At 36.3% G+C, this 17,500-nt stretch overlaps 1 protein-coding gene across 4 annotated transcripts in view; it reads left to right on the top strand.

Annotated features, from left to right (window-relative positions):
• Positions 1-17,500, top strand: part of aplp2 (amyloid beta (A4) precursor-like protein 2) — a 169,188-nt gene that overhangs the window by 97,387 nt on the left and 54,301 nt on the right. For all 4 annotated transcript variants that reach the window (XM_056478775.1, XM_056478774.1, XM_056478772.1 and 1 more), the window contains exons 4-5: positions 11,979-12,091; positions 16,584-16,822. In XM_056478775.1, the coding sequence (XP_056334750.1) occupies positions 11,979-12,091; positions 16,584-16,822 (352 nt within the window). The remainder of the gene's footprint in view (positions 1-11,978; positions 12,092-16,583; positions 16,823-17,500) is intronic.

The following is a 17,500-nucleotide window of genomic DNA, read 5'->3' as shown; positions in this document are numbered from 1 at the left end:
GCTGTGTGATCTTTGAATAATAATAAATCCTTACATTTTTATAATGCTTTTCTGGACACTCAAAACACTTAACACCTTTTTGGGGGGAATCTCCTCATCCATCACCAGTGTGCAGCATCCACCTGGATGATGCGACAGCAGCCATATTGCACCAGACTGCATACCACACACCAGCTGATTGGTGGAGCGGAGACAGAGTGATGAAGCTAGTTATCATATGGGGATGGTTAGGAGGCCATAATGGACAGAGGTCAGTGGGCAAATTTTGGCCAGGATGCCGAGGTTAAACCCCTGCTCTTGTCGACGAAATAGCCTAGTGGTTACCACATTGACATTTGGTGCAGTAGCACTTCAGGGCGTCCAGAGTTCGAATTCCGGCTCAAAGTCTGTAACTGTACAACCAAAATCTGTAATTGATGCATCTATAATTGTTTTGCAGTTCAAAACAACATATGAATGTGTCTGAATGTAGAAGAGGCCTGCTTAAGCAATGCACTGCTTTTGTTGAGCTTTGAAATACAACATTTGAATGTTTGTAAAAAAAAAGTCACATTGTACAATATGCACTGATGTTATGTAGTTTCAAAATACAATATATTAACATTTTAATGTAAAAAAAAGTCAACGTGAGTGTCTTAAAGAGCAAAAATACAACATATGGGCTCCTAAATGCTGTTGTGTCATCACACATATTGCAAGTCTTATCTCTCCGGCCCCTCATTTGGGATGCTTTTCATAAGCTTGGCCCCATGACGAACTAATTGAATAGCCCTGATCTAGAGTAAGTATGTGAAGTTTCAGCTCAAAATACCCCATAAATAATGTTTTATAACTGTTTGAAACTGCTCCTTTTAGGCTTTGATTTGAATTGCACCATTTTACTGATGGTCACTTTAAATTCTAATGAGACTGTGCTCTTTTCAAAAGAGGGCGGAGCTACAAATGCCTGTGTGTCAGCATAGTGGCAGATTTAAAAAAAAAAAAGATGCTAATGAGGGAGAGATGGTCACTAATAGCCTCTGATGACACATGCAAAGTGAGAATGTCAATCAAAGTGTTTCTGCAGACAGTTTTTATGAAGTGCGATTATAAAAAAAAATAGAATTTATTCACTTTTTACCATTAGAAGCTGGTTATATTTACACATTGTTGCCAAACAACTGTGTTTAAAACCCTTATGAAAGTCATTTTTGCCTAATAGGTCCCCTTTAAACCAAACACAAAGAAATCTAAAGACCACGAGGTTTATACAACCACAGTAATTATTTCATCTGAGAGTGAATGTTAAGAGTTTTCAGAGCTGCTCATATTTGAGCATTAGCCCGAGGTTCCCTCCTAATGGGCAGTCAGCAGACGTTTTCCAGTATTTTGTTTGGGTTTATTTAGTTGCTGACCGTTCCACTCTTTAGCCTTAATAGTCCTGAATGATACAAATGCAAGGTAGTGCTGAGATAAACAGCTCTTTAGCACGGTGGATTGTTCTACAGCGACAGAAACATCAGCATGTGTTCAGCTCTCCCAAGGTTATGCTAGTTCATCTGAGGCTAGTCTGAAAGCAGATGCAGATGCCATAGTGGCCTACGAGTCGAGTTGATATAACCGGAGATAAAAACTGAAAGGGGGAAAATTGTTTTTGGAGAGATTATACTGCGTTTAATGTGTAATAGCCATAAATCTTTGATGCAGGACTGGGACAGAGCAGAGGAACTGGGCTATAAACTGAAGTTGAAAGCTGCTGGCCTCAATCCTTTTGTGTCGTTTCTCTTTATAGCATTTTTTCCCGTTCCTTTGTCTCTTTCTTACCCATTATAATATGGTTCTTTTTCCAGCCTTTGTTTGGATCATCTGAGAGCTTTTTGATCATGTCGTGAGCCTGCAGTTTGCTTTCAAAAGTCGAGCGCTTAGTCAAATTCATGCAGTTGTTTAATATAAAATGGAAAACCGGGGATTACACGAGCGCACAAATGAGTCATTCCACGTGATGTCCTGCTTTTAAAAGCTTTTTTAGATATTCTTTTCATCTCTCTGACCCAAATATATTAAATGATGTTATCAAAGGAATCGTTTAACCAATGGTGAAGATTACATTTTTTCACCACCTTCATTCCAAACTTGTGATTGTGTCCATGGAGCATAAGTAGAGGTGTTTTGAAGAATCTTGTGATTCTTTTTTTTTTTTAATATATGTATTAATAATAATATATATTTATGACCTCAAACTATGAAGTTTTTTTCTTAGAATAAGTAAATGGTGACTTTGAATAATTGCATTCATAGCTCCTAGTGTTTACTGGTGTTCTTTGGCAGTTATAATTATTGAATCAAATGCTTTATTCCATGGTATGTTAAAATTCTTGATTTTGATTGGCTGAAAGTTTAACTGTCATTCAGACATCTTTACCAAAGCCTCTCCACTTAACGGTTAGTCTGGCGCATCAACCATATTTGTGGTTTGTAGTCACATCATTAATTAAATTAAGCATTTTAGGGGCTTACCATTCACACAGAAGTCATCTAAAAGCTTTTTTGTTTGTTTAAATGTGCCTCCTCTGACATGTTGCCACTGTGTTCACACCAGACATGGAATGCGTGAATACATTGCGCTATTCGCGTGTAAATAGATGTCTGAACATTTTGAGTTCACTTGCTTCATTCGTGCGTCAAATTCACTTTACAATAGACTCAGATTCACGTCATGGCAATGCTTCTGTCTGCCCGGTGATCCTAGCTTCATTGCTAAATGGCTAACATGGTTTTTGTTGAGAGAATAGTTGTGCTTATGTGCTTTAGGAAGGCTGAAAAACAGCATCGATTCGTTTGAAACCGTGTCTGAGTCCACTAAATCCTTTCAGAGATGCACCTGCTCTGTAAGTTCATCAACTCCTCTAGAAACTTTACCTGGATGATGGAAGCTTCAGCCGTGCTTCCGACTGAGCCGAGCCCAGTTTGGTGAACTGTTGTCCGGTGTCGGCAAGAGGATTTCCCCCCGGGACACCAACAACAGGCACCACGTCATAATCACGCCCATATTAAAGAAAGCTCATGATTGGTTGACTCAGAATGAATGTCCACAGAAGTTCAGATTTTCCAACTCGAGTGATTCTCATAAATCGTGCGAAACGATCAACTAGCGCAGCTTCATCCGCTCGAGTAGCGTCATTCGCACCGGCTCATTTGAGTGTATCTCGCCGCAGTGTCTCTATTCCCATTTTTGCATTGACTTAACATGTAAATCACTCGTGCTTGACACTTCAACCGTGTCTGGTGTGAATGCAGCATAATAATAGTCACATAAATGTATCAAGTGCATTTACTTAGAAAAACAATTCAAAAGTAGCCAGTTGAAATGTTCTCTGATTGGTCCTCTGCTTTGCAACTGACATCGAGCAGTGCTGCATGTAGAAGTTGAAATTTGGTTTTTAAAAAACGTGCCATGCCATCTTAAGAATGTGACGCTTATGTGCGAAGGGGTGCAAAAAACTTGAGTGCAATGTTCACGTTGTCCATAAAGTATAGAAAAACAGTACAAAAGTAGCACATTGAAATGGAAAATGCATTCTCAGTTTAGGAGTTCACACTTGCAAGCTTGTTTGGCATGCACTCCCGGGAGAGAGCCCTGAGCTCATAAGATCCTCGAGCCTCGGGGCTCCCTCCCGTTTGCAAGGCGAGAGGGGAATTTGAGCTTAGGTAAATCTCGAGAACTCCCCTGCTGTAGTAGCTAATGAACAGATAGTGATTGCTCTTAAGAGATAACTACTTATTAGGAGCATGTCTATGGTGCCGATTTGGATTAGTCAATGAACTTACATTGCATGTTTTTGGATGGTGGGATGAAACCGGGTAACCCGGGGGAAACCCACGTGAGCACGGGCAGAACGTGTAAACTCCGCACCAGACGTCAGCTGGCTTGGTAAGGACTAAAACCAGTGACGTTCTTTCTGTGAGGCAACAGTGCTAACCACTGGACCACCATGCCACCCATCTAGGAAAGGAGGAGGAGTAGGGGTGGATGGGGGGATTATTTAAAACGAAGATGGCTGTTATATGTAACTTAGGGTATTTATAGTGGCTTAGGAATCATCTGATTGGTGAAATTGAATAATACAAAGCCGGCTGCAATTAGTTTATAAATAATGTGGCTGCTAAGACCACAGTGTACAAAATTAGATTAGAAATACAACTTGTTAAGTCTTAACGTATCGGTGACGTTTAAAATACTGTTTCCGGGTCTAAGCCGCTACTCATTTGAATTGAGAAAATATTTGTTTATAACTACTTTTTAGTCATATCACTCATCAAAGTGAATTTTATATAAAATCATGGTGTATACATCAGTCTTGCTGCATCACAAATACCAAAATTTGAACAAGTTATAAAAAAAATTAATCACTTTCTGGACACCGGATATTAGGTATAAATATATATAAATTGTGGGCTATTATTGGATTTTATATATATATATATATATATATATATATATATATATATATATATATATCGTGATTTTCGAAAGTATTACAGCACTTTGTAAACGTTTATTATTACCATTTGATGAGTCTCCCCATACAGTTTGATAGAGCGCTTGGACCCAGAAGCCGCTCTGCGTGACATCACACACTTAACAAATGGGTCTTTTTAAAGGCCCATTCACACAGAACATGTCTTTGCATATAAAAAATCTTTTATTATTTTTTTTAAATGTACCTCCTCCGACATGCAGTTAAAAATAACTTTTGCTGCTAGTTTTAACTACTTAATTAAAATGAGATGAAGCAACACAATTCTTAAGTTTTTTTTTTCGAGGACAACTTAATTGTTTTATGTTCAATCCATTTAAATTTGTAAAAACCATTAAGCCATCAGATAAAACAGTTGCTACTGCAAATAAAAGCTTGCAATGCTTGCCCCGTCTCTGAGATCTTCTGATTGGTCCTCTGCTTTGGATCTGACATCGAGCAGTGTTTTGTGTAAAAGTTGAAATTGAAAGTTGAACGCCATATTAAAAATGTGACTCTTGTCGGCGCCAATAGCCTAGTGGTAAAGTGTGCCGACATATAGCCCCATGGTGCTCACGGTGACCCGAGTTCGATTCCCGACTTGAGGTCCTTTGCCGACCCTTCCCCTCTCTCTGCTCCCAATACTTTCCTGTCTGCAACCTCTACTGTCCTATCCAAATAAAGGTGAAAAACCATGAAAAAAAAAAAGTAAAAAAACGTGACGCTTATGTGCGAGGTGCTGCAAAAGACGTGAGCGTAATGTTCTCATACATCCATGAAGTAAATTTACATAGAAAACAATACAAAAGTAGCGCATTGACATGGAAAAACGCATTCTCAGTGAGTGGCCTCTAAGTCCGCAGTGTACAAAATTAGATTAGAAATGCAACTGTAAACTGGGAATCAAAATAATATCATGTGACAATGTAAATTCCATACTTTTTGAATTGTTATTCATGGTATAAAGCCTGTTGTTCTGCTTGGTATTCTGTATAAACAGCAGGCCTGCTACAGTGTAGACTTTGTGGCATTCAGTAAGCAGTGTTTTCCCTCATTTCCCGGCTGCTAGTTTTGTGTTTTATGTGTGTGTTTGTAAAGGCAGGAATTCTGCACTGCCTCACTGCTTCGCTCTTCACATGATATCAATACGAGACCCCGTTTATTCCAGTCGAGCAGCAGTACACAGCCCTACCGACGCTGTCAAGACTTATTTTCTGCTTTCTCTGCTGCAGCTGTAAAATAAATAATGTAATTGCTGAATCACCCACACTTTTTTCTCAGCAGAGCAGATTGTGTTGTGAACGCTCCGGGTTCAATACAAGTTAAGCTGTATCGACGGCATCTGTGACATGCTGTCAATTGCCACCGAAAATTATTTTGACTTGCCTCTCAGCTTGTAAAAACAAGCACATTTAATGGAAATCTATGGGCCAAGGCGTCAAATGAATGTTGCAGTGACAATGCTAAGCGTGAGACTATTGTGACAGCGTCGTCCATTCAGACAGAACATTTAAAGCCGGTAAACCCTTTAACCTTATGTGCAAGGACACAGGAACGGATGTTGCGTTACTGGAATGATTGACGGCATGCTGTTTTGATCTTGAAACAATCCTGGACACGTCTCAATGTCAAGAGCGAGTATTTAGATGTGGAATTTATTGTGGGTGTTTTTTTGTTTGTGTGTGTGTGTGTGTGTTATAGCCTGTATGTGTTGAATCATTCAGGTTGATGTGAATAATATGCTGTCTTTAGTTACGTAAGAACTTTGGTTGATCTGATCCCTGAGGGCCGATGGGGATGGTGTTTTTGGGAACACATCTGCAATAATTAGGGATGGGTATCGTTAAGGTTTTAACAGTATTACTACTTTTACCACTTATCGGTTCGGTACTTTAACGGTTCTCTTATCGGTACTTTTTGTTGTACAAAAAAACCAAATTGAACAGAATTAACAACACTATTTTATTATTGCGCTTTTAATGTAAAATAAAACAAAGCCTATAATTGTTAAGCAAATAAATACATTTTTCCTGTGAAAGAATGTACAATGGTTTGAAGGAAAACGACTTCATTTTTAACCATTCTTCTGGAGAAAAATCAACTGTTTGCCTTTTCTAGCAGAAGTTGCAATCTTTCTTGGTTTATTGTGCTCCCTGCTGTTGAAAATACCCTCTTTGAGTTGCAAAATACAACTAAATGAGATAATGTTTATCATTTTTCATTAACGCATTCACTTAAATGAGTTAACAGTGTTTTAGGAGTTAACTGTGTTTTTAATACAGTTTTGGAGCATCATGCAATGTAAAAATAAGCAGGTTTTTTTTTTTTTTATAATTTCTTGGGCATAGTTTATTATTAGGCTATTCATATGCTATATTTGTAACTGTGTTTGCATGGTCTTAAAAAGTATTCAAAAGTTGATACATCAATTATGAGAAAATCAAGGCCCTTAAAAGGTATTTAAGTCTTAATCATGTTTTTAGGAGATCTTAAATTTTGTTCAAGCATTGTTCAAAGACTCCAAAAAAGCATAAATATATATATTTTCCTCCTAATATTAACAATTACATGCTCGATCCACGAGATTGCTGCAGAACAAAACACTTTTATACAATGATTTGCTTAATTACCCTAACTTGCTTATTTAATCTTGTTAAGCCTTTAAATTGCATTTTAAGCTGAATACTAGTGTCTTGAAAAATATCTTGTTTTTTATTTATTTATTTATTTATTTATTTATTTATTTATTTATTTATTTATTTATTTATTTATTTTTTTTTATTGGGTTTTTCTCAACAATAAAACAAGACATTTAAACATCTGAACATCACATTGCGACAAAACAACTCCAGGATAGCATACAAAACTTTAAAATAATAATAACAGTAAGAAAATAAAAAAATAAATACATTTAAAAAAATGTAAAGTAAATTAAAAAAAAAACAATAATAATAATAATAAATAAAAAGAGAGTTAATATAGAGTATAAATATTGACATACAATATCAAAATGAAATTCACTGTTTAACCTTGATGTTTTATTTAAGTTCTATTCTGCTGTCAGGTCCACTTGGTTGCAAAAGTGTAGAAAGGGGTTCCAAATGCTATAAAAGTCTTTTAACTTCCCTTTGACAATGTATGTTAGTTTTTCCAGAGCAAGATTACAGGACATTTCCTTGATCCATTGATAAGAAGAGGGCCTTTGAGTCTCTTTCCATTTTAGTGCAATAACGCGTTTGGTCTGCAGCAAACTAAAATCTATTAGTTTGCGCTTCTTTGTATGCACAACCAGAATACTTGGGTACATACAGTATGAAATAAACACAGTTTGGGGTCGAGAGGAACATTTTCCTCTGTTAATTGACAAATTAAACAAAGAGCCTCCTTCCAGGATTTCTGCAACTCTACATTTCCACATACAATGATAGACTGTACCTCTTTCTTCTCTGCATTTTGTACACCAGTCAGGAATATTTGAATTGAATTTATTTAGCTTTTACTGGGGTAATGTATGTTCTAAAAAGCCATTTATACTGCAGTAGTCTGCATCTAGTGTTGATACTATGGGTTTGGGCAAATACACATGATTCTTCCCATTCTTCCTTTGAAATGTTTTCCTGGAGATCATTTTCCCATGCAGATAAGTAAGATAGAGAATTTTCTTTTGACCTCTCAAGAAGTAAATTATAAAATGAGGATAGGTTACCCCTGCTGTTCAAGTGTTTTAAGGTGTGATTCTCAATGGTTGACGGTTGGTCTTGAAAAATATCTAGTAAAATATGATGTACTGTTATCATGGCAAAGACAAAAAAAACTCATCAGAAATAATTGATTCACATTAATTATGTTTAGAAATGTGTTGAAAAAAATCTGCTCTCCGCTAAATAGAAATTGGGGGAAAAAATATACAGGGGGGCTAATAATTCTGACTGTTGGTAGTCTTTTCCGTCACTAAACATTTAGATTTGTTGATTGAAGTCTCGACAATTAAGTTCACGAATGCCGCTATGATAAAATAAAAACAAAACAAGAAACGATTCCCATAAGGGACGACTGTTTTGAGTTTAAAAGGCTTTGGTTCAAACAACAGCTGTGTTTTCTGCTATTTCCAGTTTTTCTTTTCGTCCAAACCCTCTCATTTTCCCAAACACTGGCCTTTTCTTTCTCTCCTGTCCGCCTGTCCTCGGCCTGATTTGGCCCCGGGCCTGTTTTCGTGGTTTACGGCTAAATGAGCAGTTTGTGGACGGTCACAATCCTCTTCCATTGTGAACAGACTTCTAGTCATTAAAGGATTCAATCTCTCTGTCTCTGGCACTCAGGGGTCGGGTTGGCCTCCCAGCTGTCCTGAAATCAGCTCTGTAATGACTGTCCTGCATATGGCGCACAATCTCGTGTTGGCCAGACTGATGGCATCTGAGCTCCTCTGCTGTCACTCGCTCACATGATCCCCTTGCTGGCTCATTTTTACATTAACACTTGTTAATTGGGAGGCACAATATATGTTGTTTCGGCATTGATATCGTAATGTGCGCATTCACAATAGTCACATGGCAAGATATGCAATGTTAAGTCTCAGTTGACTACGAGCTACAGAATTGTATTTAATTACTGTATTTGTATGATATACTTCAAACTTTTTTTTTTTTCATTTTTGTCTTGTTTCTGGTCCAAATATCTACATTTAAAAGCAAAAAGTGAGATTATTTGAATTATCTCACATGTAGATAATTTGACTTGTTTTAAGACAAAACTCTTAATTTTGACTTATTTCTTCTGAAGCCGAAACAACATTTTTACTTGATCTCAGAGTTTTTAGACTTTTGGACTAGAAGCAAGACAAAACAAGGTAAGAAGCATTTTTTGCGTTGTGATTATTTAATTTCTTTACCTGTATACTGTTTCGACTGCCCAGAAAATCATCAAATAGAGCTATTCAAACGCTCCCATGAAACTGTATTCATATTGTAATATTTATCGCATAAAATTAAAACCTCACAACATTAGATTTTTCTAATATCAGCTTTTCCTGTTAAGTGTTAATTCCTTAATTATATCCTTTATATATTCAGTTTCAGTTTTTCCATGCCACCAGTAAGACTCTGTTTGAATTTAAAATTAAATGCAATATGCTATAGCATGCTAAATAATGAGACACAATATTTGATTCTAACAATGTACTTATTATTTTTCAGTTTGTGTATTACTACAGTCAATAACAATCCTAGGCAAACATTTAACATGGCATTCTCACTCCCATCACCAAGAACAAAAAGGAAAAAGTGTAATTAAAATAAAAAAATGTAAATAAATACACTAATAATTGTACTACTAGTAGTACTAGTAGTAGTAATAATAACAATAACAATATAAAGTATAAATATAATAATAATAATAATAGTAGTAGTAGTAGTAATAATAATAATAATAATAATAATAATAGCAATTTTTGACAATTTAAAATGACAGATGGCCAAAATGGCTGACCTGGGAAAATCAGACATCATTCGACTCTGCATGCTCTGTCATATGTAAAGAAATTTGGACAAAGGGTCGAGAAGTTATAAGCAAAAAAAGCCATTTTGTTGTCTCCGGACCACTAGGTGGCAGGGGGCCAGTTGTAGTTAATTTCAGACCATAGTTGTCATAACACACACCAAGTTTGGTGTGAATACGACAATGCGTTACGGAGATATTGCCTCAAGTCCATTTTTACAACATCTACTTTAAATTTGTTCACAAGTTAATTGAAAATGGATCGCCTAATCAACTTGAATTCAATAACTTTTTTGTCAGCAGGGTCTGTAGATCATCACAAACGGCCTAGGAACTCGTTCAAATAGGTTTTGCGAAAAATTCGAAAAAACTTTCATGACGGAAAATGAGGTCATAGGGTGCATTTGAATCGGCTTGAGCCAAGGAATCAGAGGAAAAGTGTAGCCCATTCAGTTCAAAAGTTATAACGATAAACATAAGTGAAACTTTGAACAAGTGGTGGCACTAGAGAGTTTGAGTTGGAGAGTCCAAATTTACTGTGGTTGAAGATCAGACTGTCCTTTATCAGTGTGCTAAAGTTTGCGCAAATTCTGCAAATGGTTCATAGGGCTGATTCGTGGCTTCCTCATTCATTCATTCATTTTCTTTTCGGCTTAGTCCCTTTGTTAATCCGGGGTCGCTACAGCGGAATGAACCGCCGAACTTATCCAGCACATGTTTTACGCAGCGGATGCCCTTCCAGCTGTAACCTATCTTTATATATATACATCTCTTTTATATATTAAGATATTTTATATATATATATATATATATATATATATATATATATATATATATATATATATATATATATATATACACATATATATATACACATATAAATATACACATAAATATATATAAATATATTGCAAACGTATTTCTCATATTATTTAATAGAAAAGAAAGCATTACTACAGTTTCTGAAAGTGAACAGCCATATTTGTTTTACTGTTTTATAAAACCTCTCAGAGATTTTAACAACGTAAACAAACAAAAAAACAATTAAAAATTTTTATCACTGCTTGTGTAGTATTACCAACCTAAAAACATCAAGAGCAATCAGTTAAACAGAAACACTTGAAGCAAAGTGGGTACTACTTTGCTCTCCTATTGCTTTCTTAACAGGGTTTGCTTGTTTGGTCATATTTTTAGTATCATCATACTGTAACCATTACAGATTTTGAACACGAAAAACAGCATGCTCACTCTGCTTGGTTTCGGAGATGCGCGTCTGATGTGCTGAAAAGTCCATAAGGTGTGTTAGTGCCAGCCCATACTATGGAAGTCAATTGTTATAGGTTTTCAGCATTTTTCAAAATACCTTCTTTTGGTGATCAACTGAAGAAAGAAACTCAATTGTTTGAAATGAGTAAAGAGTGAGTAAATGATGACAAAGTATTAATTTTTGGTTGAACTATCCCTTTAAATCACCAATTTTTTCCCTCCTAGAGCATACATTAAAGCGCATTAATATTCCATTACAATACAATAGTCCGTGTTTTCAATGCCTGCAGTAACCTTGAATAACCCTACCTCAAACTTGCCAATATTAATATGTCAGAGCGATGTTCGTAAGCACAGCGGTGTTCACACTCCTCAGGAATGTTAAACATGATGAGCAAGAATTACGCAATTCTCCTTAAAGAACACAGTGGGACGTCCAGCTCCTCTCTCTCTTTCTCTGCTGGACGGGACGATCTGTGCACCAGATCTTTGTTCTGTCTCCCGGTACTGACCAGATGTCTATTCAGATGCCACTTGCCCTAGTTGTAATGTGCTCATTATAGAATGCAAAAGAGCATGTGTTGATGAATTATTGAGTCGTGTTGTCTTTTGCGCTGCTGATTTTTTTTGCAGTTGTGATGATTTCCATTTGCATTGTACCAGCTGTGTGATATTAAAGTGTCAGCCTTGCCAATAATCTGTGCGCTGTTTGTGTATTTTCAGTTGGGGAATTTGTAAGCGACGTCCTGCTGGTGCCAGAGAAGTGTAAATTCTTCCATAAGGAGCGCATGGACATGTGTGTCAGTCATCAGCAGTGGCACGGCGTGGCCAAAGAGGTAAGATGTCATAGACCGGCACTAATAATTACATAAAATATGCGATTAAGAAAAAAAAAATATGAAACTGCAATTCATCAAATGGCCACTAGGACTGGCTCCAACACAGAGCACATTTCTATTGACTCTAATATTTTACAGCAAAAGAAAAAGGTGTTTACAACCTGGTACGAAAAAGATTTTGGTGTAAATACCTAATATTACCCTTCATGACAACTGTGAGAGAGGTGAATATTTTTGTTACCTATCAGTTTCATATATATTAAATCTTAAATTCTGCATAATTGAGGGTGTGGCCAAATAGGTAAGATGCCATACACCGGCACAGATAATTACATAAAACATGGGGTTAAAAGAAAAGAAATAACCTGAAACTGCAATTCATTGAAAGGCCACTAGCACTGGCTCCAACACAGAGCACATTTCTATTGACTACCATGTTAAAGTGGCCAACTTTACAGCAAAAGAGTAAGGTTTTACAACCACGTATGAAAAAGATTTTAGTTTTTATAGGTAATATTACCCTTCGTGAGAACTGTGAGAGGGGTGAATATTTTTGTTACTCATCCGTTTCATATATAATAAGCCTTAAATTCTGCATAATTGAGGGCGTGGCCAAAGAGGTAAGATGCCAAAGAACAGCACAGATGATTATAAAATACATACAGTTAAGAGAAGGAAAAATAACTGAAACTGTAATTCATCGAAAGGCCACTAGGACTGACTCTAACACAGAGCACATTTCTATTGACTCCAATGTAAAAATGGCCAACTTTACAGCAAAAGAAAAGGGTGTTTACAACCTGGCACGAAAAAGATTTTATTGGATATGGGTATTGTTGCCCTTTGTGACAACTGTGAGAGGGGTACATTTTTTTATAACTCATCTGTTTTATATATATTAAGCCTTAAATTCTGCATAATTGAGGGCGTGGCCAAAGAGGTAAGATGCCATAGAACACCACAGATGATTAGATAATACAGACAATTAAGAGAAGGAAAAAAAGCTGAAACTGCAATTCATCGAAATGCCACTAGGACTGGCTCCAACACAGAGCACATTTCTATTGACTCCAGTGTTAAAATGCCCAAATTTACCCCAAAACAAATGGTGTTTACAGCCTGGTTCAAAAAAGGATTTTGGTGTATCTATCTATTGACTTCAATGTTAAAATGACCATATGAGTCAAAAAAGGCTATGTTTGTTTTATTAGCTTGTGTATTTTTTAAATCTGCATAATCAGCACAACAGATTTTTCATTTTCGGCCCAGAATTTTTTCCCTTTATTACTGTGACAATTTTATTTTATTCATTTTGAAGCACTTTTTAACACCATTAATCCAGTTTTAGATTTTTTTTTTTTTGCAAAAAAAGAGTGTAAAACATTAATCTAAGTCACCAGTTTACTTTTTTCTTGCAATAAAAATGACCATGGATCTTTAAATATTTAATTTAAATTTTCTTTTATGATTTTTTTTATCAGTCTTTCAATATTTTGTTTGCTTTTCTAGTGCATAACTTCTATTTCTCTATAATTTAGATTATATTATTATCCTTTTATTCTGTTATTGTTGTTACTTTTTTAAGGTCATGAGCGATTGTGTAAGCATGTCACTGCATCATACTGTGAATGACTGTATTTGACAAATAATAAAAAAGCAGGCATAATGTTAAACACAAACAAACAGATGTCTGAATTCTGTGATTCCACTTGCATTCTTCCGCACTGCAGAACGTCTAAGACTCTACAGAACACCTAAACTGCTGCAATTTTCCTCCACATCTGCACCGTGTCCCTTCCTTATTGAAAGTGATGGATTTCCAGTGTAGACTGGAGTGTGTTACGCTGCTCTTCTTCTTCTCCTTCTCTCATCCCGTCCTGTTTCATGCTTGAGTCTTCACATTTCACCCTGATAATTGGATAAGCCGTACTGCTGTAATGCTGCTAATCTCGAGACCTTCACCACACACACACACCTGTACTGCTCACTTTACACTCTCATATCGCGAACACACACCACTTCTTTCTTCCTTTCTCATTTTATTAACCACACTTGCAGTTTTCCCTGCCATCTGTGCTGTATTTTCTCATTTGTTGTGCTGTTGCGTTAAAACTCCTCCAACCTGACTGAGAATAATTCGTTCAGATTGAGCTGTAGAGAATGAAAACCGCATTCGTTTGCTGCTTGAATTCCTGAGGTTATCAGACTTGGCGTGGAAGAGATAAAAGGCAGACTCTTTGTATCCTGAGCTTGTGCTGGTATTTATGTTATTACAGTGTTTATGCGGAATGATTTTAGAAGTATCGAAACCAAAACTTTAATATATGACGTAAAAATTAAAACCATTTTAACTTTTATTTAATATTTACAAAGCAAATCCAGTTAGATCCACATATACTCACTGGCCACTGTATTAGGTACACCTGTCCAACTGCTTGTTAACACAAATTTCTAATCAACCAATCACATGGCAGCAACTCAATACGTTTAGGCATGTAATTGAATTTTTTATTACAATGAAGACTGTACAGTGTTATTTTACACTTGACTACATTGTTATTTTACATCTGACCTCAATTCACCTTATTCTCCGCCTACGAACGGGCAGAGCCATTTGAATCATTTTGGCTCGAAACTTCCAGTCTCATTCACTTCCATTAATTTTTAAACGTTAAAAACAGCTCTTTTTGCTGCTTGGTGTTGCAAACTGATATTTTCTTATATTATTCTACTTTGTCTGTATTGTAATGCAAACACTTGTTTGTAGAGTAAGTAGTTTGACCGTTTTTTGCCGTTTATTATTCCTATTCATTTCTCCCATAGGCAACTGAATCGGAAGTTCTAAAACAATCGCAAAAACACGCACACTTCCGCATTGAAGAGTAAGGTCAATACTTTTAGAATATCCAGAAATTCATAAAGCACTGTCTATTTCATGTGTATCTACATTCTGTTGCATTCATTTTTACCTGTAATTTGTTTATTATACTTAAACTCACTCCTCATGCAGTTATCACAATGTAAAATTATGAATTCTTTCCTAATAGATTTATTTAAATCATCTACTGAAATGGCAGTAGTATCGCAATTTATATCGCAGAAAAACTAAATAGTGCAATTTCACTTTTTTCCCAATATCATGCAGCCCTAAAACACACAAACAAATAAATAAATAAATAAACAAATTCAAATGTAATATTTATAAAGTTGTTATTCTGTTTAATCTTTTTTTTTCTGTGGCTGTTGTTAGTTACATTTTATTTCGGTTAACGAAAATGTTACTTTTAGGCTTAGGGGCCGATCACACCGAACGTGCTTTTACATTTTAAAAAAGCGAGACACACTGCACTGCCTTTTGTATTGACAAAAAAAGCAGCGTGATGCGCTTTTTTATGTCACTAGGCAACTTGCATATTGTGCCTGAGGGTTACTGTTAATATTGTTATGATTGTTATATTTAATAATATTGTAATATTCAAGAAACGGGCCATTATTAAAATGACCTTGGTTTGCAGTATGCTTACTGTAAAGTCTGTATGCAGAGCAGAGTTGATGGAAACAGAAGGAAACAAGCGTAAATGTAGTCAGATTTATTAGCCTCCTTGTATAATTTTTTCCTCAATTTCTGTTTAACGGAAAGAAGATTTTTGCTAAACATTTCAAATCGTTTTTCTAATAGTTTTCTAAAAGTTAAACATTTCTAATAGTTTTAATTACTAATTTCTAATAACTAATTTCTTTATCTTTGCCATGATGACAGTACATAATATTTGACTAGATATTTTTCAAGATGCTAGTATTCAGCTTAAGTCAATACTTAAGTTAGGTGAAAGTTAAAGTGAAGTTAAGTTAAGGTAATTAGGCAAGTCGTTGTATAACAATGGTTTGTTCTGTAGACAATCGGAAAAAAAATAATGCTTAATTTTGACCTTAAAATGGTTTAAAAAAATTAAACTGCTTTTATTCTAGACAAAATAAAACAAATCAGACTTTCTCCAGAAGAAAAAATATTATAGGAAATACTGTGAAAAATTTTCCCAGGGATGGGTTGCGGCTGGAAGGGAATCCGCTGCATAAAAACGTGCTGGATAAGTTGGCGGTTCATTCTGCTGTGGCGACCCCGGATTGATAAAGGGACTGAGCAGATAAGAAAATTAATGAATAAATAAACTGTGAAAAATTCCTCGCTCTGTAATCATCTGGGTAATATTTACAAAATGAAAAGAAATCTAATAACTGTGACTTCGACTGTGTCAGTAGTGTGTACGGTGTGTTTATACAGTAAATCACCTGAAGCAGCTGTCCATCATTCTCAGCGCGTGTGTGTGTGTGTGTGCAAAAACTGAAAGCCTCTTGGTGCGCTGACTCTGCTGTCCCGGGACAGACGTTTAAGAGCTCTGCTGAAATTTCTGGGGGCTGTTCCTGCACAGCAGAGCGGCCTTTCAAAGCACATTTGCTCTAATTGAATGGGATTTCTCTCTCTCTATAGGCCTGCTCTAAGGGAAACATGGTCCTGCACAGTTATGGCATGCTGCTGCCCTGTGGCATCGATAAGTTCCACGGCACTGAATACGTCTGCTGCCCGTCCATGCGTCCCGAAGAGCCCGCACCTCCAGCGTCACCCTCTAAAGAGATGGATGATGAAGATGAGGAAGATGAGGAGGACGATGTGGAGGAGCCTGTGGTTGAGGAGGACGAGGAGGACGATGAGGATGCTGTAGATGAGAGGTAATGTCAGGCCATTTTTTATTTTTATTTGTTTTTAAAGGCTTTTCTGGTCGCCAAGCCTACATTTTGTAAAATACAGTAATAACAGGAATTGTTTGAACTATTAGTAATACTACTGGGTTGTCGAATGCTTGATTTTGATTGGCTGATTTGGAGTCTAGGGTGTCCGCTGGGTCTTAAAATGTCTTAAAGTTCAAAAGCAACATTTTGACCTTAAAAAGGCTTAAATTAACTGTCAAATTTGGTGTTGTAGGTCTTACAATTCACTCAAAGTTCCCCAATCAGTACAACCAACAATCCATCTTAAAATAAACTATTATTTTCTGCTCTGAATTCTGATTAAATGAGTGCAATATGTGCACTGATATATGCACACAAGTATGTTGTATTTATATATCACGTGAAGTACTGTATATTGCACATTTATTGCATATTTTGCAAGCGGCAACCTCCCGCTCTCCTTCGGGAAGCCAATACGGAAGTAACTGAAACTGCAATTCATCAAAATTCCGCTAGTCCTGGCTCCATAATAGAGCAAATTGCAATTGAGCCCACTGTTAGAATGGCCAACTTTACAGCAGAAAAAAAGGTGTTTACAGCCTGGTACAAAGAACGATTTTGGTTCATATAGCTATTATTACCCTCCATGACAACTGTGAGGGGGGTGAATTTTTTTAA

The sequence above is a fragment of the Danio aesculapii genome, chromosome 18 (assembly GCF_903798145.1).
Source record: "Danio aesculapii chromosome 18, fDanAes4.1, whole genome shotgun sequence".
Taxonomy (NCBI): domain Eukaryota; kingdom Metazoa; phylum Chordata; class Actinopteri; order Cypriniformes; family Danionidae; genus Danio; species Danio aesculapii.
The sequence above is the reverse complement of the archived record's forward strand: the minus strand, read 5'-3'. Positions and strand labels throughout refer to the sequence as shown.